The sequence below is a fragment of the Lissotriton helveticus genome, chromosome 5_1, assembly GCF_964261635.1.
Source record: "Lissotriton helveticus chromosome 5_1, aLisHel1.1, whole genome shotgun sequence".
In the NCBI taxonomy this organism is placed as follows: Eukaryota; Metazoa; Chordata; class Amphibia; order Caudata; family Salamandridae; genus Lissotriton; species Lissotriton helveticus.
Window position 1 is genome coordinate 1,327,020,366 of NC_136065.1, and position 21,294 is coordinate 1,327,041,659.

The 21,294-nt window shown below is 43.7% G+C and overlaps 1 protein-coding gene across 1 annotated transcript in view; it reads left to right on the forward strand.

Annotated features, from left to right (window-relative positions):
• LGR6 (leucine rich repeat containing G protein-coupled receptor 6) overlaps positions 1 to 21,294 on the forward strand; it is a 528,574-nt gene that overhangs the window by 225,291 nt on the left and 281,989 nt on the right. The window contains exon 4 of the mRNA XM_078644169.1: positions 836 to 907. Within this exon, the coding sequence (XP_078500295.1) occupies positions 836 to 907 (72 nt within the window). The remainder of the gene's footprint in view (positions 1 to 835; positions 908 to 21,294) is intronic.

The following is a 21,294-nucleotide window of genomic DNA, read 5'->3' on the forward strand; positions in this document are numbered from 1 at the left end:
CCTTCTCTTCCTTTTAGGTGCTTACTTTCCCAAGCCCCTCAAATTCATAAACAATCAAGATTCAAAGAAATGGTTGACCTATAGAGCCCTGAGGCAGGGTTTGCTTGTTTCCCGATTCCATGCCTGAGAAGATCACCCAGCCAAATTTGTTATTACATCATAGCAAATGGTGTACTCTGTATGCCATTTAAAATACAAAACATTAAGTGACAAAGTCCCAAAAAACAGAATCAGCTACTGATGCATGGAATGGGGAATGTTGAGGTCTCTACATACTCAACACCCAGGGAGATCCTTTACAACCACCGTGATTTAATCAGTGCGAAAGAACAAGTGTTTTCCTAGCTGTTTAGGCATTTGTTTATTGTGGTTCTACATCAATTTTTAATAACGATTGTTTAATAAGTCTTAAAAGTTTCATCTTAAGGTTCAAGCTTTATCTAATTTTAAATCATATGATGTTCCCAGGGTTACAGGGTAAGCGATATGATTCCTGTTACCCCTAATATATTAGTGAACTGAGTTTGAATTAAATAACAAAATCATATATTTGTACGTTTTGCTCTTGACCAACGAAAAATCTTTTTGAAGTAGTCGGAGCATAGTAAGGAAATGTATTAAAAGAAAATGGGATCATTAGAAAACGGGCAATGACATCATTGGTTTGTTGTATTAGGAGATATTTTCAAATCAGTTTTCAGTAAAAAAATCCCATTCTGTTTTCTTTTTAGTTTTGTCAATCTATTTGCTATATTCGGTACATCATCCTTAATTTCTTCCTTCATATTATCTATTATTTGTTAACTAAGTATTTCTATTTTGCTTAAATTTCAAGGATGCTTCAGAACAATCAGCTGTGGCGAATACCCTCCGAAGCCCTGTGGGACCTTCCAAATCTCCAGTCTCTGTAAGTTCGTGTGACACAGCATAGGGCGTGCCCTATGGCCATTGCATATAAATGTCAACATATTAATCAGAGATATTGGGTCATAAAGCGTGGTTTATTTTGTTTTTTGAAAATGAGCCTCAAAGATTTTTTCGTGGACCAAGAGACACATATTAACAACTCACAAGGGCAGAACATCAACGGCATCTGTTTCTGCAACATGGGCACCCAATAAAGAAACTATCTGGCATAGGGAGTGCTAGAGGGATCTGAAAATCCTCACACAAACCATATTTCCATCTGGATATGGTGACTTGCCACTCTTCTCACTCAATGTGGATTTGCAAGCTCTCAAGCCTATTGTAGGAGTTTAATCTGTTTTTATTTGTGCTGTGTGGAGTGAAGGTGTGGCTCTACGTAGGTGTGTCTCCCCTCACCTTGTGCAAGAGTATAAGAGCTGTGCCAAGACTTGCTCCATTAACATCAAGTGATTTATGTATTATATTTTTCCAATAATGCAACGTTTGCTTTACATGCACTTATGGAGGTAGCATTGTTGTTGTTATGGTTAGCATTTGCTCCAACCTCCCTCAACTTTACAGGAACCTACCTCAATATTTATTTTCCAGTACGTGCTGCAAAGCCCTACTGCCATCACTAGGGCCTTCCTCCAACCATGCTATTTCATTTTGACAGTTCTGCGGCAGGTACTGTTCCACGGATTAGCACCAGTATGAATAACCTGTTTAAGCTTAGGTTACCAGAAGACGTCATGTCATGGAGGGCACCATGTTTCTATTCCTCAGTCCTATTGGCTACATTTTGAAAACAAACACAATTTTTTTTGACAACTCCCAACCCACCGCTATCTATTGCGGGAACCACGCCGGTGTTACATTAAAATGAACTTGCATTTACCAAAGTACTATGGAGCATAGAAACAGCAACATGGATTTGTATGTATGAAGGAGTGAAAATGTATGACTAAATCTTATTGACGGTGCAATGCTGTAAGACTCTCTGGGGTACATTGTCAGCAAGGGATCGGAGAAGCAAGGCTGCTGTCGACCTGCTCTGTTAGACAAGAAAATATTGGGAGAGGTTATGTTATTCAATAAACGATTAAAGTTATATTTACTGAACAAGATTGCAGAAGGCATCCCGGGCCAAATGTACAACAGACCTTGAATACGCAGAGGGCACCGAAGGAAAATTTAGTTGCCTTTTGACTGCAAAAGCACTAGTTACTGGTCACAAATGTGCTTTGCAATAACCGTTTTGTATAACAGTGAATGCTTTGCAAACCCAAGCAAGTTTCAAGGAAAAGGTAGTAACATCAAGCCAATGCCCAACACCCAGGTCCCTGTACTTGTCAATCAGTCAAGCGATCAATCAATCAAGGGTTGATAAAGCACAACTACTCACCCGTGAGAGTCTCAAGGTGCTGGGGGGAGGTTGGGAGCAGATCAGTCTTAGTGCTGGAGTCATTGGAAGAGCCAGGTTTTGAGGTCCTTCCTGATCTGGGGGTATGGTGGGAGATAGTCTGGGGTGGAGGGGTAGGGTGTTCCAGGTCTTGGCTGCGAGGAAGGAGAAGGACTTCCCTCCGGTTCTGGTCTTGCGGATCCATGGGACGGTGGCCAGGGTGAGCTGGGTGTAGCAGAGGTGTCTTATGGGTGCGTGGAAGGAAAGGCGTCTGTTCAGGTATACTGGTCTGGCGTTGTGGAGGGCATTGTAAGCATAGGTGAGGATTTTGAAGGTTATTCTTCCATCTGCCGGGAGCCAGTGGAGTTCGCGGAGGTGTTGAGTGATGTGGCTGTGCCGGGGGTGGTCGAGGACCAATCTGGCTGCAGCGTTCTGGACATTCTGGAGCTTGCGGAGGTTTTTCTGGGTAAAGCCGGCATAGAGTGCGTTGCCGTAGTCGAGTCTGCTGCTGGTGAGAGTGAGTGACAGAAAACTCTGGATTCAGTGGGGATCCATCCGAGGGTCTTTTGCTGCAGACAGAGGGTATTGAAACAGGCCGAGGATACTGAGCTGATCTGGCGGTCCATAGCGAGCGATGTGTCTAATATGATGCTGAGCTTTTGTGCGTGGTCCATTGGGGGTGGGGGGAGTTCCTAATGCAGGTATCATTCCATACGGAGGGGATGGATCCCAGGATGAGGACTCCCGTCTTGTCTGAGTTGAGCTTAAGGCAGCTGTCCTTTATCCAGGTGGCGACGGCTTTCATCCCTTCTTGGACGTTGTGCCTGGTGACATTGGGTTCGTTGGGAGGGAGATGATCAGCGTTGTGTGCTAACAACGTAGGAGATGATGTTGAGCCTGCGGTTCCTGATGATGGTTGCGAGGGGGGCCTTGTAGACCTTGAAGAGGGTGGGGCTGAGAGAGGAGCCCTGGGGCACTCCACAGTTGGTCTCTGTTGGTTTCAGAGGTATGGCGGTTGTGACTTGCAGAGAAATGTTTCAATGCTTTGTGACTGCTTCTATGACCAGAAACTGTTGAAGAGTTGGAGGCCGTCAGGGGCAACCATTCGCAAATGGTAAACTGTCATGGACAGCTACCACTGTGGGTTTGTGTATTGCCTTTATCAGAGGGAGCAGAATGGGATTCTGTGGACAGCTGCTTAGAGCCCCACACATTTCTGTTAATGGTGCTTTAGCACTGTGCCAATGCATGTGGCTTTATGACTTCTTTCTCCTTTTAGGTAAAGTGGTCACCTGCCAGTGCACTGAGAAAGTAAAAGCCTGCATGAAGGTCTGTTATGCCTCGCAGGTCTCAGTCCCTGCATACGCAGATTGGCACAATATGGTATACATCGGGATCTGACATTGTGCATATTAATGAGGCGGACTTTGTACGCAGATCTTTTAAACAGCGCCAACATCACAGGGCTAATTAGTGGCTTCGTTGCAATGCTGCAAGACTCTAAGATGGCTAGTAAGCATTTAGGGCCACAGCAGGTAAGGCTCGGGTATTGCAGGGAAGTTGACTAGAACAGAAAAAAAATCAGACACAAGAAATTCTTTGCCAAAACAGAGGCAGGATCCCAGGAAAAAATGAAGACAGTATGAGGACTATTGAAAAAATGCCCTTTATAGTACCTAAAGTCGTGCTGTAGCAGTATCAAGCAGTTCACAAACCAAAAACCGGAGGCCCCCGCCTCTCCTATCTCTGTCCCACATGTGCAGATCTTCGCACGTAAACATTTTTGTACTAAAAGTGGTACGGAAAAAGGGGAGAACCTTCAAAATGGGGTATACATATAACGAAATTAGAGGGTTGTATGGAAATTTAAGGAGGTATTTAGGAAAGGACATATTAATACAAAGACACACCCACAAAAGAACAATACAATAGCTATTCATAAAACGCACTTCTAAAGTTACTATATCACTCATAGGGACAAAACAGGCTCAAACGCACACCAACCAACCCTTGCAGTAAGTCATGCTCCACACATTTATATGTTTGCATATTTAAAGGTGAACCAGTACACTGTCCACATATACCATACTAAGACAACAATGTTTCACTACCATAATATCGCTGTCACACATGCCATGCTCTACTTATTACTTTTATTCTTCCTTTTCATAATCACTCTATCACTCTTACATTGGAACACTAAAGTTGAATCAGTCACATAGTATACAAAAGTGTTTCGGCACACACTGTAACATCTCGTGTTGTTAGTATATCATGTCACACTCTACTCCATGAATCATTAATTACCTTTGCCCAATATTTTAGCATTTTCCACTTGCGGATTGGTGCCCTCCACATACAGATTCTCTGTCCTGCATGCAGAGGTCTCTGCCCTGGTGGTCGACATATCCGTCAAGTGCATGAAACATAAAATATGGTTGTAAACTTACTTGCAGTAAATTTTGATTCATAAATTATTCTATAGTAAGAGGCCACACACCCTCATTATAGGGCGTGGAGACATGCAAGTCTACACTTAGGTGTGAATATACACTCAGAAAAGGCAAATAGCAAACACGTGTAGAATTATACCTCAGTGTAGTGGTAAATATACAGGTGAGTAAATACACATGTAAGTATATTTACTTTGTGGATCAGGCCCTATGTCTTGCCTACACTCCAGTTCTGGGCAATCTGTTTTTTCAGTCTTAGGTTTCCAAGATGGAGGGAGGAGTACCACAGGTTGCTCAATCTCACTTGGAGAAAATCAGAAGGATGGTCATTTGTTCTTAGAATAATAGCTTTACTTCACAGCTCTGGATGTCTCTACTGTGCAGTTCACATTGCTTGACAACAAGTTAACTTTTCCAAGGATCTCAATATAAACCATAGTTTTGGCTTATTCCTCCAGCATCTGAGTTCATAATCTTTTTAACATTGCCCCAAAAAGTTGTAATGTTGGCAGGATGACAGTTAAATTAAAAAAAGATCAATAAATCTATATCAGAATAATGCAGTCCGTTCTGCAGCAGAAGCTGGTCTATTTATTCCCTACAGGAAGCCCTCTCACACGATAAGAAGACCAGTGTCTCTTTACGAAAATCATTCAACGTAACTCTTCCAATATTGTAAAAGACTCCGAGGCAGTCCTGCAACACCCAACACGGCCATAATGTAGGATATTGACTTTCAACCTAAAGCAGGTCAGATTGGAGGGAGACTGGTGTTGGATCCAAGCTCATACATCTGGAGGTGGTCTTCATGCCTTGTCTTCCCTTCTGTGTGGCATCTCATGCGCATTTGTTCTGCTCCACAATGGAAAGAGCGTAGTCCCTCTGTGTAAGCGATGTTTGCTCAGTTCAGTAGCTGATGGAGCTCGGTTTGTGGCCTTCTTACTCTTTGGACCTCCTGGTGATTATTGGAGCAGTGGCAACCAGTGGCCATTAGCACACTCTTGGAAGATATCAAGCACTGTGCCTTTTGGTACACGTGAGTACCGGTCTGCGCTGAGGTACGCCAAGGGGTAGAAGTAAGTCACTGAGATATGACTGCTGAATGCTGTGAGCACTGTCCCACACCGACTCATACTCATACAATGTAGTTGTTTCAAATGGGTTTTTCTGGTTAAGCCATTGGTAACTTGAAGGGTTATTGCAGATGATTGTAACCTAGTGCCACCGCATTCTCCAATTCTTTAAAATGAGTGTCATGGTATTGGCTGATTATGCTGTATTGGTCTCAAGTGTTAGATATATTCTCGCGGGTTACTAGGCGGGGAATTGTGCGCTCTCTAAAGTCTGTCATTTTGGGTCACTTCTCTCGTCCTAAGACTGGGAACGCTGCATCCAATTCATAGAGTTGGCTTTGTCTTTGGCTAAACAGAACATCATTATCAATTGGAAAAACTCAGCTCATCCCTCGTTAGAAACTTGGCAGAAAGTGTCACTTCCTCGGCTCATGTCTGCTAGCACACATTTACACACGGAAGAAAAGGCAATGCCTTCGGAAGCATCACATTTACCATATTTGGGACCTCCTAGTAGAGAACTTTAGTCAAGGATGATGGTCACCCTCCTTCGATATTTCACCCTGTTCGCTCATCAAAAGATTTACTGGAACTGTGATTTTCATATATGACCCGTGAGAGTAGCTTACAGGGGAGGTTATTTATTTGATTTACTGGTTCTCGTGGAAAATGCTTGAGCTCCCTTTTATTATTGCTCCTGCCGTCATTTTCTCTATAAGTCTAGAAAAGCTTTATCTGGTAGTCTATGAGTTGGTTGCCGTGCAGGTGGTAGGAGTGGGGTTGTTCTGTTTTTGTTTGTTTGTGTTTTGTTTTATAAAACGCCCATCCTTATGCTGATGTTCCTTGCTTTACTATTGCGGATGGTGTGGCTGCTTGTAATCTTTGTTATAGTGGGCTTACAACTTGTGCTATTAAAAGCATATTTTAAAAAATATTGTTGGATGATTAAATGGTCAATTTGCATGGCATAACTTGTTTGCACGGATCAAAAGTGACCACAGACCAAATTGAGAGAATTACACATGGTGGCGTCCATTCTGCATGAAGCTGGCAGCTTCTCGACTCGCTCTACACATTAGTCTATGCTAGGTTTGCCAAGAAATGATTTTGATTCACTAGGGTTGTATAACAAGAAGTTCTGAATTCTAATCCCAGCTTCCCAGTTTGACATAGTTATGTGATGGTGGGCAAATCTCTCTATTGCCAATACCATAATTATTTGCCAGAACTGAGAGTTCCAGTATTCGTCACCAAGGACTCTAAAATACTGGACATTTAGGTTATTCTTTCCCTTGTGGGGCTATGCTGTGCTGTAAAATACCAGGTGTAGTGAGTGGTTCTTTTAGATTACAGGCCACGGTGGTTATTATCAGATCTCCGAGAGATGTTTTGACATAGCGACCGGATAATAAGCTTTCAGATGCTTACTGTGTAATAAAGAGGGATTAACTTCAGATAAGTGCGGACAACAGACGATTAACCCCAGGGCTAGGAGGGAGTGCAAGAATATGGCTGAGCAGGGAGGACAAAAGGCAATGCTCCTGTGAGCAGCTGCACAAGTCATGGGTTCAGGGTCAGAATCTGGAAGACCCCGTCCCATCGTTATAGACCCGAATGCTGAAATCCACACTAATGTTCTTTATTAGGTTACGAGAAACACCCTCATTGTTGGTCCAAAATGCATGATTTTCTAATCTGTCTCTCGATAAAGACTGCATTTCACAAGGATGGCTGCTGATTATCACCCGATGAGTCCACCTGCTCCTAATATTATCTTGACATGTCCCAACTTCTTGTGTTGTTAGTGCTCAATGGCATTGATAGTTAGCTGTAGGCCCATTGCTGCAGCCCCAGAATACCCTTGGGCCCTGGCACCAGAATGGAGTTTCTTGTTTATTCTGATGTTTCGTAAACGACGATCAGTTTGAGTCGGCCTTATTTGATGGCTGTTATTGCAAGTAGGTTTCAGTTATAATACCTACTAGATGCTAGGACATTGCCGTATATTCAGCTTTCTTAAGCTTGCTCAATTTTCTCAGTTATTGAAGTGATGTCTGTGGTTTTTTGTGTTAGTACTGTGAAGCCAAGCTGTGTACGTTTTGGAGCAGGTTACCCCAGGGGCAATGCTTAATTTGTAAACAAAATGAAGAGTGTGGGTGCCAGAAGCTCTGTTCAGAAGCACACATCCAGCACATTTAAACTTTGAGGCCTGAATATCAAGGCTAGTAGCCTTAAATCCACCCCCTGCCTTTTTAATTCACTACCAGACACTCCCTGCCATTTATCACGCGTTTGCAGGTTCCTGCTTACTCCCTCTGAGGCGGTTTGCCTTCTTTCTCTTTCTTCCTAATCTGTGTTTTTACCTCTCATGAGTTTGTTAGCAGAAAAATAAGTGCCAGTGGCCCCCACCTTCAAGCGTCCAGATCAAATTAAGCACTGCCCAGGGGACTCCAATGGCATGTTCCACTTGATTTTGCATTGAGCTCGTATGACCGCTTGTTGGAGTTCCATGCCTGTAGTACAGACCTGCTGTTCTATGACCTCAGCTCATGAGTGGACGATTGTTTCTACGAACATTCCGAGAGAGTTTATTAATGTCAGAAATAACCCTCCCATCATTTCGATAGAACCAGCTTTTTCGTTACTCTTTTGTCATCCAATCAGGTTCATTGCTGGGCAATAGCATATTAGATGCAGCGCAGAGTCGGACTGGCCTACAGGGCAATCAGGCACTGCCAGAAGCGCAGTCTGTCTACTTATTGCGTGGGACGGTTTCTTGGCTGTTTGGGGGCCTGTTTTATGATGTGGTGGTCCGGTTTTTACTATTAATTTCCCTGATATTACCACAAACATTGCCTGCAGCAAGCACAAATGCCTATAGTCTCCCACACCTTGCAAAACACGTGTACAGCGTATCTTTACTAGTTCAATCTGCACGATCTGCAAATGTGGGACACCTTTTTAGCTGATGGAAGCCACTTTTATTTTGATGCCCTGGTCTATTTTCTGCCCCAGTTCGACGCTAGCCTAGAAACCCATGTGAGATAAATGAACCTCTGGGACGCATGTGAAACGTGGGTTCTCAAACTCCAATATTACGTAAAAGAATAATTGCATTCTTATGATATGTTATGTCATGAGACATGTATTTGTACAGTGCTTTACTGCAGATTTTGTGGTCCTCCGGCGCTTTCATTGTCTGAACGTCCTTCATAGTTTGGAACTCTCATTGATAGGAGTTAAGGTGACATGCTGGCGTTGTACTTGGTTGTTTATAGGTGAGTCATGTTTGGGCTGGTAAGGACAGAACAATGTATTCTTTAGTGATGAATTATAATGGAAGTGGCTGGTGACAGATATTCAGGTTATTCAGATGGTAGACTGCGAGTTTAACCACATTATTTATTTGCGGAAACAAATGCCCACACAGTGTCAACCACCAATAAACCAAGAAGACAGACTTGCTGTACTGTGGAAAGTTGATCCCCAGGTTGTCACAAGTTCTCGAATGCAAGAAGAACCCGATATTGTCATCTTGTTGTCATTGTTATTTATGTTGTGGTTGCGGTAGTACTGTGAGGGTTAGTTGAACAATCGAATTGTTCACTGGCAGTGGGATCGTCAGGGTCCTCTTGTGGGACTGGCTTTGTGTCATCACCAGTCACATTAAACCCAACCAGACTTCTTTCAGTGATTGGGATGTCACCTTGCCCGATGCTAATCACATTGTCCAATGCTGATGTCACTTTGCCCGACAGTGATGTCATCTTGTCCCATGGTGATGTCACCTGGCCTGATGCTGATGTCACCTTGGCCGGTGCTAATGTCACCTTGTCCAATGCTGATGTCACTTTGTCCGACAGTGATGTCACTTTGCCCGACAGTGATGCCATCTTGTCCCATGGTGATGTCACCTTGCCTGATGCTGTCAACTTGCCCGATGCTGATGTGACCTTGCCCGATGCTGATGTCACCTTGCCCGCTATTGATGTCACCTTGCCCGATGTTGATGTCACCTTGCCCGATGTTGATGTCACCTTGCCTGATGGTGATTTCACTTTGCCCGATGGTGATGTCGCCTTGCCATAGGCTGGGATCTCTGTGCTAGAGTTTGATGCTGCCCCGCAGGGCCTCGCGGGGCATTTCAAAGGAGTAGCACCTCGGACAGCAGTGACTGTTTGGCAGTCTAAAGTTCAGGGATGGCAATCACAGGCCCGCAACAGACATCCTTGTCAATGAGAGATTAGAGCTCCCGTGTACGATAAGGAAATTACACCTACCTGCCTTTGTATCAATCTGGAAATGAATGAGCCTATTTAGCAAAGAACAAACACGGTCTCTGTTTGAAGGAGGCTGGTGAATGATTCACGCAGATCTTGCTGATACCTTCGCAGGCCTGGCCCCGTTCCCACATTTAAGGCATATTCTGCCTCTTATGAAATGCACATTACAACCTATTTGTTGGCTATTGGTTTCTCAGAAGCAGCCCTACCCCTCCCCTCTGCCCCCAAGTTGCCCTAACCATCCCTTTGAAGTGCCCCTCTGCAGCTGGCTCCCCACCACTCCACTCTCCTCCCTGCATCACATGCCGCCTTGCTGCCCTCCACCGCCCCTCCAGAAGCCTAAGCCAGGTACAGAGGGCTGGAGCAGGTGTACGCTGCCAGGAGTGATACTTGCAATGTGTTGAAAAGGCAGGATCGGGTTCCTGTTTATTTAATCCAGAGGTGAGGTAAGGCTTTGGCAGGGCACCATGACACAACAGCCCGAGGAAAGGGAAAGCCATGAAGAGAGTAGGCGGGACATGTGGCGTCTGACTTCATGGGGCAGCTTTCCTCCCCGGTCTTGGAGTCATCAGCCTGCTTCTGGTTTTGGGCGACTTTTTTTGGGGTACGGGGGGGACCTCTTGTTGAGCAGAGGACGCTCACTGCTAAATCAACCCATTTCTAGTCGCAATGTGCTTCAAGATCTCTGATTAGGAAGTGCTAATGATTTCCCAATAACAGAGGCAAACTGGGCCACCGAGAAAACAGGACATTTCCCAACAGGTCAATGCCCTGAAATATAGGTGGATTTCAGATCGAGTCAGTGGTAGAGCTAGGCAGAGCCCTCACCTGTCAGGTGAGAAGCATGGCCAAGACAGAGGTATTCACATGTTGGCGTTAATTGACAGGTAAGATGACGCCCGCATGTGCTCGACCCTACCTCACCTCCGACCAACTCTACAATTTCCTTGACATGTGATTAAATCCTTCCCTTTCCTGTCATTCGACTGTATTTTCCCAGGTCACTTGAAAAATCACTGAATATTTCCCATCGCTACTTCTTGTCTGACAGGTGAGGGTATCTTCCCAAGGCCAATAGTGACATGGGAATCATCTCTTTGCAACCCACAATGCTCACTTTTAACTGACTGTGCCCCAGCACTCCTGGCCTTTTGAAGGCACTAAGATGCCGAAAATATCCGGATCCTAATTCTCCACATCCAGTATGTTCATATTATAGGCAAGTCAGACCTTGAAAGCACAACTAGGGTCAATACACCACTTCTGCAAAAGAGCTGAACGTGTTAAACGCTCACACCTGACTTCTGTTGTGAAATACAGGTGATGAGTTTGAATGCCAGCAAGGCTACCTCAGGCATTCTTAACTCTTAGGTTAGGAAATTGAGTGCTATAAATTTGAGTAATAGTAATACTAATTATTTACAGTGCTTAAATACGGATGATGTGTGGTATAAAGCACTAAATAAAAACAACCCATTATCAACAGTGCGAAATTGATACCAAACACCAATTTCAATCACTAATGTCACTTTCAAATATTCCACATTACAATACCTATAGCAGCATTTCCTAGCGTTAAGTACACATTTTCAGTTTTTAAATTAACTCTACTTTAAAAAAAACACCCTATGAAAATAGAAAAAATTATCATGCATTCTACTTTTTGATCAATCATACATAGACACATATAATTTTCTTGAATTCAGAAGAGAGCTACTCAAAACACAATACTAATTAAATGTAAAGTTCCTTAGTAATGGAAGCTAATGCCTGACAATAAAACGTGGTATACCTGCTACTTTCAGTATCAGGCATGGAAGAACGACACACCTTCTCACAAGGGCCATACCGGAGGAGCGTCGCCCGACTGCTTTTAAGCAGTGGGAAGCGGAAACCAAAAATGATAATAACTGTGTTATTATAATTTTAGGCTATTTCCTGCTGCTTTGCAGGCGGATGAGTGGGCGGGGCTGCTCTGCTTTTGGAGCATGGGAGGAGTCGCTTGCCCACTCCTAAGTGCGCATTGACTGTTTGGTCGGCCCTCTCAGGCCACCCAAACCAGTCATGCGCACTTTCCCGTTCTCCATGCACTCTGCATTACAGCCTTCATGGAGAACAAGCCCAGGCCCCCATCCCCTGGTTGAGCGTCAAACAAGGATGCTCGAAACAAATCACAATGCTGCGTTGCAGCGTTGTGATTATTTAGTGGGCCTGCTCCCTGTTCCTCGATGTGCTTGAGAAAAGCAGGAGCAGAGAAGCGAGACCCGACCAGCGGCAAGGTACGTATATTTAAATCATTTGATCCATGCACTACTTCCCCCCAACACGCGATTCTCCTGCACCCGCCCTGCCCCCCACCCGTGCCCGCCCTGCCTCCCTTCTCGTTGTTCTTGAAGACCACCCTAGGGGCCCGATGTAGGTCACCAATTACCGGTCGGTAACGGCCGATTTTGGCCGTTACCGACCGGTATTTGAGTTTTGCTATGTAGGGGGCTGAAAATTACAGAATCAGTATATTTACCGATTCGGTAAAATTACCGATTCGGTAAATTACCGATTCGGTAAATATACCGATTCTGTAATTCCAAATGTAGGTGGCACAGTTTACAGTGCCACAGGCCCTTAGAAATTCGTTATTTACCATGTAATACTGTTGCATGGTAAATTACGAATTTCTGTGTACATGCACATTTGTGCATGTACACCTGTGCAATGTGACACACATACATGCCTACAAGGCAAAAACTGGGGTGCTACAGGGTGTCAAAGTGACACGCTGTCCCCCTTGGCAATTCGGTATTTTTACCGATTCTGTAATTACAGAATCGGTATTTGCCAGCGATTCCTATGGGCTTCAAGGCCCATAGGAATCAATGGCAATCGATACATTTTTTTACCGAATGAATACCTACATCAGATTGACCGATTCATGAATACCGAATCGGTAAAATTCGGTATTTATGAAGCGGTAAATCTGATTTACCTACATCTAGCCCTAGGTCTTTCAACACTGACTACTGGGAAGTGACAAAATTGCAATACAATAAAATATCTCCTTGTCTCATGTTCTTTCAGGAAATTAGGATAGCTAAGGACCTCCATTACTAGACCTACTATTGCAACAGCGTTTCTAGAAAATTTTAATCGGATATGCAGTTATTTCTTAAAACTAGTTTATAGAATTATCATATTATAAGTTATCACGCCGCAGAAGAGTCAGACAGCTTTGACAAAACGACACATAAATGTAATTTTGAAGGAGCGCGTCATTGACCAACTTTAACCCTATAGAAATGAGCAAATGGCCTTTCAGACCCAAGCGAACGTTTGGCAGCAAATGAATAAAATGGAAGATTTTTGGCAAGCGCTAAAACATGCGATGGATATTTTAGAGAAAACTACCTCTGGAGCCAAGAAAAGACTCTTGCAATTACTTTTTGTTTCTTAACATATTGTGGCACATACACCTGAAGCCTGGATTAGAGTTGCCTAAGGGAGCCCGTCTCCTGAACGATACCAGCCTTTCCTGAGCCCAGAGTTTGAGCAAAGACAAGTAGGCGTCAACCCCCCACTCTTCCTTCCTGGGCACATATAGCTGCCTCTACTAAGACGTGCAGTCTGCCTTCCTCCATTTCTATTTATCTAATCCCGGCCTCTAACACCTCGCTGCCACTCAGGCCCAATCCTCGTGCACCCTCCTCCATTACTTGGGCAGGTATTCTACCCTATGGAGAATCACACGACCTCAAAGGCTGCACAAAGACGAGCTCGACCTAGGGCACCATCCAGGTGATAAAACCAAATCTGCATAATATAAATGGACCATTCTGTAAATGCTAGGGCAGCAATGGGTGCAAAAGTACGTGTCAGGCTGCATAAACCTACTCCAACAAGCAAATCCATGTTTATGTGGGAGGTCAGACAGACCCTTGGATGCTGTGAACGCGCTGATGTTGCACATCCTAAAACGCCGCCAGCTGCCCTCTCCTGGTGTCTGCTCGCAACAATGCCTGTCTCTAAAGTGTGATATCCCGGGCTCGCCTCGTAAAAGATTTCACGAAGAGGTTGATGAAATACTGGAGTCATTTACTTAAACACATTTTATGGTGCCAGAGGCCGGGTGTCTGGTGCTGCAGGTGGGCCCGTTGAGTGATACACCCTAGTTACAGCCCATCATAAAGCGCACCTGCGCCGTGTACGCCTTTACTTCTCACCCATGCCAGGTGCAACCTGAAATCTCAGCGTGGGGCCGGGAAGAGGACATGGTCCCTGGGACAGACTCCTTGCAGGAGGCTTTCAATGCTGGCCCCAGTGTGTGTAACTCTAGCCTCCTGGCCCACTCCTTTCTGCTCTTGCTAGCTGCTGGAATCCCTGCACACATATGAAGTGGTACATGCAAGCATGGGTGCCAGGCCAGGCTTTTGGTATGCCGGTTCACTTTCTAAACGAGCTCTACTTTGATTCGCTGCATTGTATAGTTTTTTGTTTTGTTTTGTTTTTTATGTTGATATCTTGAATATCTGCTTTGCATGTGGAGTCCATGGCCCTTTGTTGGGCACTTTGTCACGCTTCGTGCTATCTTTCACAGCTCTGCCTGTAACAGGTCCTGTAGATCTTGAGCTAGCAGCTGCCAATGCCTGTGGTCCTCAAGGTACTCATGCAGCCCTGATGGCTGATGGATAGGCACACGTCTACCACTCACCTGCATGCTCAGAAGCTCATACACTGGAGGGCAGCTCCCAATGCTTTCAGTAAACAAGAGCTCAACTCTCCTATTCCCTCTGACTCCTACCCACTTAAGGCCCGATTTCGAGTTTGGCAGTGTGGGAGTGGGGCTGGCACACCGCCGCCCCTCTCTGACATCATCAAACATGTGTGCACACCACCGGGCAGATTATGGCTTTAACAGTCACTTGCGGGCGGTTCATTGGTGCTTCCACCATGGGATGTCAAAGACAGTACTTGCAAGGCATGGACTGGTGCAGTCCATGTCGCGCTAGTACTGAGTTGCATGCATACATGGGGGGGGGGCACCAACTGCATGTACCCCATGGCTCTGAGGCACAAGGAAGCCCTTTGTTTCCTCTCTACCAAAAATGTCATGGAGTACGAACCACCATGAAAACCGTGGCAGAGAGGAAACTTATAATATGGCTGGCAGGATTGCGGTGGTCCCGCCAAGCATATTGCTGCCTCAAGACCGCTGCACCTTGGCCAGGTATCTCTGATCCCTGGCAGTTGTAGCAGTCCCATGATATAACTCGCCCCCCAGACCCCCAAACTAACCGCACTCTACGACCTTGAGTGTCGTTCTCTCTGGCTATATCTAAAAATGCACCTTGTGGAACAATATTTCATACAGTGCTGTAGTGTTCTGCCCTTCTTCAGAGAAGCAGTACATTTCAGGCGGACCCGGCTCACGTCAACCAGAGGCTCAATTCTTTTCATTTCAGAGATCACCTGCATAGGCTGTTTGTCTTGTCAAACTCTTGACGTAATGTTTTCCATAAAAAAGATGTTCCCAAAATGAAAGAAATGTCAAATGCAGACCACATGTGTAGCTCTTCTTCACTAGTATGGGGATGATGACACATGTCCGTGGTTTGTCTCCTGTAAGGGAGAGCCCTCACCTACACTCTACACCCCTGATTACCTCACACGTCTGCTTCATACAGACAAACCTCAGTCTCCCCTCCTTACAGCAACCTTTCAGGCAGAAGTAGGGGGAAGACTGAGGTCATACATTGACCAACCTTTGGCGGGTCGGAATGATGGGATGACAGTCTGCCACAGCTGAAAATTAATTAGGTGAGTGGCAGACTCTATTTACATTTCCATAATATATGACATCAACGCTGTCCTTTTTTTTTAGTTTCTCAAAATTTTGAGCACTCGTTAGATATGTGTAGTTATTGGTTCCTACCCGCCATATGGAGCATAAGAGGACTTAGTCCAGACTTGAGGTGGTTTGAGAAGCTCCTTTCAGACTGGTATGTGGATTTCTGAAATGTGTTCGCCTTTCACCCTCCAAAGTTATCAACACCCCTACATTTCCATCAGGTGTTTAGGTCAGCTGTATGCTTGTTTTCCATGTCTCCCTTCCTAAATGTGCCGGCAGGGCCCAGTTAACTTCCCCTCTGATGCTCCATGCTTGATGCCTTTTTACAACTGGCCCTTCTTGTTTCATTGGCCTGATCATGCCCTCAGCTTGGAGCTATGAATGAGATATGTATTAAGCATGAGTAGACCCCAAAGGTGGCATGGCCCTAGAAACAATTGCTGACACCATATGACTCTAGCTGAGTGTTCTAGCAAAAATGTAAGATGAACACTTTGAGAAAACTACTGTGATTGGCAATTATAAGGAGAGTCAGTGAGAGACTACCAACAGAAACAGTGATGCTGCGCAGAGGGAGTGTCAAATAACATCCTGCCAAAACCTGGCCTGAATGTAGTTCGTCCCCACCTCTTAAATATCCTAATGTCGGGACAGATCGCTTTGGAGTTCATTTTTTGTCTGTGCCCGACTGCATTCTCAGTTACTGATCTACAAAGCATGGTCTGAGATGGACCAATACCCTTCTACTAACCATGTGGCAATGGCGGAGTAGTCTCTGTATCCCGAAAACAGTTTCATATGAGATAAAATCAGACTATGATTCGATGGTTTATCACTAAGGTATTATTTTGTGCGTGGGGCTTGCATATCAGATACAATTAAGTTATTTTTAGCCATCCTTCCAGGATTTTCTCTCCCTGACTTCCTATTGGATATCAATTTCCTCTTCCTTGCAATATCGGTGAAACCCACAGAATAAAAGTATAACTCAAAACCATTCACATCCAAAACCAGTCCAAGATGGAAACTGCCTGAAGCTGACAAACATTACCGCGCAGATGTCACTATCCCTTGGGCGTCTGGACCATGGGACTCCCACTGCAAGCCATGGAAGCAAGTGTGCACAGTACCAATTAGGATTCCCCCATCACAGGTCGTTCTTCGTACCAAAGGTAAAAAAAAAAAACCTTAAGGATAACTGAAATATCCCAGAAAGCAGAGTCACATGATTAGTGGTCCACACCCCGAGCTCAGGGGTTCATCAGGATGTCCATCTCTGGCAAGTGGCACGCATCGTTAACCAAGGATGAAACCCTGGGAAACTCAGCTATATTTGGAGGCACAGACACATCTGACTGCCTAAAAAAATGGTCATGCTAAACTCGGGCAATGAGTAAGCCCAGCAATTTGCCACATGGACCGAGCTCAGTGGATCACTGGCAGGGTCAGATGCTAAGGTTCAATTTATATATTTTTTTATATAGCATTGACTCCACCCAGCATGATTTCTGAGTGCTGCACATAGGTAGATTGAAAACACCAGGCAGATGTCGATCATGTTTTGATTGGAGACATAGCCCAGCAAATATTACCTACAATGCAGCTTTTGTTATAGGAACACATTCGATTGTGCTATCGTAATATAAAGAGTCGCTATTGGTCTTAGGTTAATTAAATACAGTGTATGCGGGATAATAGAAAAACAGTATAAATTGATAACAATTAAGTAGCTATGCATTAGCTAATAGAAACTACATAGCATATAACATTTAGCAGATCAAAAATATATATAAATGAAGTTGAATAGGAAGTAGCCTGGATTACAAACACCAACATCTAAGAAATAAATATGTGATTAGTATAATGCAATCCTTAGTGCGAGCCACAACTGGAGTGGCTAGTGAGCAAAAGGGACTGGTTTGGAATTAATGAAGAGCACAAGTACAAAAACACACGGAAAGTAAAATGCACCTTTGGTCACATGAGTTCTGTATTGGCCATTAAATATGTCATGGAAGACCATTAAACATAGAATTTAGTAGTTTGAGTTGTATATGAGTTAGAGCATAGGATGTATCGTTGATTGCCAAGTACCAGCATCAAGAAATCAATACTTAATTGAAAAAAGCAGACATTTGTGTGAGGCTTAGTTGTTCATACAAGTGTGGGCATATGAGCAAAGACGATTGGTTGGCAAATATTCAAGAGTATAAATACTGAAACTCTGGAAAATGTATGACTACAGGGTAATAACATTGCATAAGGCTCCACTGGTCAAAAGAGTCCTCGGAATTTAGAGGGTAATGGTAAACGAAAGAGGAAATTCGTTGAACCAAGAAGTTGATGAAGTTTAAGGATTTCATACACCAACAGGTCTTAGTTATAAAGGTGAATACTTAGATGAATGGAAACAATTTAGTGGGTTTCTATGAGAGCACAGAGTTTGGCTAGAAGGTGTGATATTTAACAGGCGATGCATGTTCCTCAAGCCACAGATTCTTGAGGGGCAGTATGAAGTTTTGGATAGAAGCAGCATTCTTAATGTATGAAGGGAGGGCAAGCCATATCTTGGGAATTACCAGAAAATAAACTGCGTAAAGTGGATTTTTTTTCTAAAATCTGGAGTGGAAAGTGACTATCGGTCTCTGCAGTGGAGTGAACAAGAGCCTTTCAGAAAGGGGAAATTTCTTGGTGAAATATTTTGAAGTGTAGCAGCTCAGAGCTTTATCGCTGAGGCAGGTAGTTTCCATGGTGAAACATGTTTCAATTGGGGGCCATGTAAGGTAGACAAGTGCAGGAGTAATGTGAGCCCATTTTTTGGTATTAGTGAGCAATCTGGCTGGAGCACGTAGCACTGCTCTAAAATGGGCTAATCTACGTGTTGGTAGGCCCTCAAGGTTGGAGGACCTATAGTCCAAACACAAGTTTACAAGGTTCTCATCCTGGAAGGAAAGAATGTGTTTGAGCTTCTTGAGTTTGTGTACGTGGTGTCGGGCAGTTTTAGCCAAAGCTTGGATATGTTTTATTAAGGTTGCGATTGAAGCCAAAAAGGAATCCAAAAGACTTAGCAGGGGTGACCAATTATGGGTTAACATCTACCAATATAAGATATTAAAGCCATATAAGATCAGTGGAAGGGTGAGGTTTGGGGTTGAGGAAGAAACATTCAGTCTTCTGCGCATTAGATTTAAGATGCTTTGTCTCCATCTATTTGTGGATATGCTGAAGTGTGGATTTTAACTTTAAAATAGATTCAGGGGAATCCTGCTTAAGGTAGACTTGAGTTCCATCAGTGTATTCTGTGTTTTGAAACAGTTTGCCCAGGACTTAACTTGTATAAGCTAAAGAGGATTGATGTGAGGATTATCTCCTGTGGGACACTGAATGAGATGTGATGGATCAGAAAAGTTATTGTCTTTTATTGCATTCTGAAAGATAAAACTAGACTTACCATAGGATAGATCCCCAACTTCCATATTCTCATTCAAAATGTTTAACATGATTTGATGGTAAAGTGCATTGAAGGCCATGACTAGATCTACGAGGCAGAGGTAGTAAAAGTCGAAAGCGCAGAAGATGCCATCAATCACCGAAGGTGTTAGATTCTCTGCTGTGGCATGCTCTCAACCCGATTGAAACATAGTTCTAAAATCATTCTCTTGGATACGCTTAACCAGCTCAGAGGAAAATGTACTACTGAATTACCTTGGCCAGGGAGAGTAGACTTGAGATAGATCATTAATTTTCTACATTAGAGAGGCCAAGGTTGGGTTTTTAGGGGTGGTTTTACATGTGTCATTTTGAGGAAGTTTGGTACAATGCCATTTTGCGGAGACCAATTGCTGAGGGTAAATGAATCAGAAAGAAGGTTCTGACCCAAGATCTTTAACCATGGTGGGAGTGACTGGATCAGTCAATTACGAGGAAAGTTTGGTGTTAGACCATTAGTCTCCAACCTTTTCTGAAGTTAGAGCTCCTTTTGATTGGTTAACATCATCGTAAGCTACAAAAGGCCAAGCATATCGTGCATTGCTCCCAGAGACTCCCCCACAGCCAGCTTCCTTGACGTTAAGCATAATTAGCATATGTATTAATTATCACATTGCATCCCTCGGAAAATGTCACCATGATAGCATGTGTCACATAGAGAGTTGTGCTCTGAGGCTGTTAACTAGACCATATCACAGGCATTTTGGAATGTTTCTCAGAGACCTAACTCTGACAGCATCTCTTGTCTTAGGACATTTCTGTCACCGTCGCCTGAGAGAAGAAATTTCGATGTGAACTCTGTACCGTGCAAATATACAAAGGGAAAACAAGACTGTGCGCACACACCTCAAAGAAAGTGCAGAGCCTATGAATGCAATCTCTACAAATTGTGAATTCTGAGGGTTCCCTTGTGTCCAGCAAAGGAGATTCCTGCAATCTCAGCCTATAATCTAGTAAAAAGGGAAAGCTGGTCTGAAACGTGTATAGTGGAGAAGAAGGAAGTTTCATGTGGACATTTGAAGATAGTATTTAAAAACATTCCAATCTCGTTATCTTCCAGTGAATTAATAATGAACCACTAGTTTGCAATTTTATAAAACACTACCTCGATCTCGTATTGGGACGCTTTACATGAGTACCAGTTACATTCGAAAAGGAGGTATTCATTTTTTTTCTTTTTTGGACACAGGAATCACAGGATTTTGAGCCAACACTAAGAATTGAACATATTTCCCCAGTTCCAAAGTCGGCAGCTCTGACCGTAAGGCCACATCCACTTTTCAAACTCACTCCTCTCTCTCTATTTACAGGGCAAGAATTAATACAACAACGAAAATAAGGACATATCAATTCAAGCTGAATAAACAAAGAAAAGTCAGTTTCTTAGGCTGCGGTGTAAAAGCTGCCACTCTGCTGCTCCAGCAACAATGGCAAGAAGTAAAAACTCCAGACAGGGCTCTTCAGGAGGAGAAGAACTAAGGAGAGTGAATCATAAAATCATTTACAGCTGAAAATCTAAGTTTATGGCCGAAAATGTCTCTACTTACACCTGACAGCTATTCACAAAAGTATATCTGCCAGACATAAATGGGTTCACCCAGAACCACATACGTTTGCCAGAATTCACAAACTCCTCTCTGACAACCTTTCCATGATGTCATACCAAAATATCAACTTTAAACTATCGACCTGCTAGAATACAGCCATCATGACATAGACTAGCACAATATCATCAAGGTAAATAGATGTGGAGTTAGGATTGCAAATCTACACTACCCTGTGTCTTCTTACCTTGAGGTTACTGTGCAAATAGATGTTTTACCATCTATGTTGTTGCAGATTGATATTT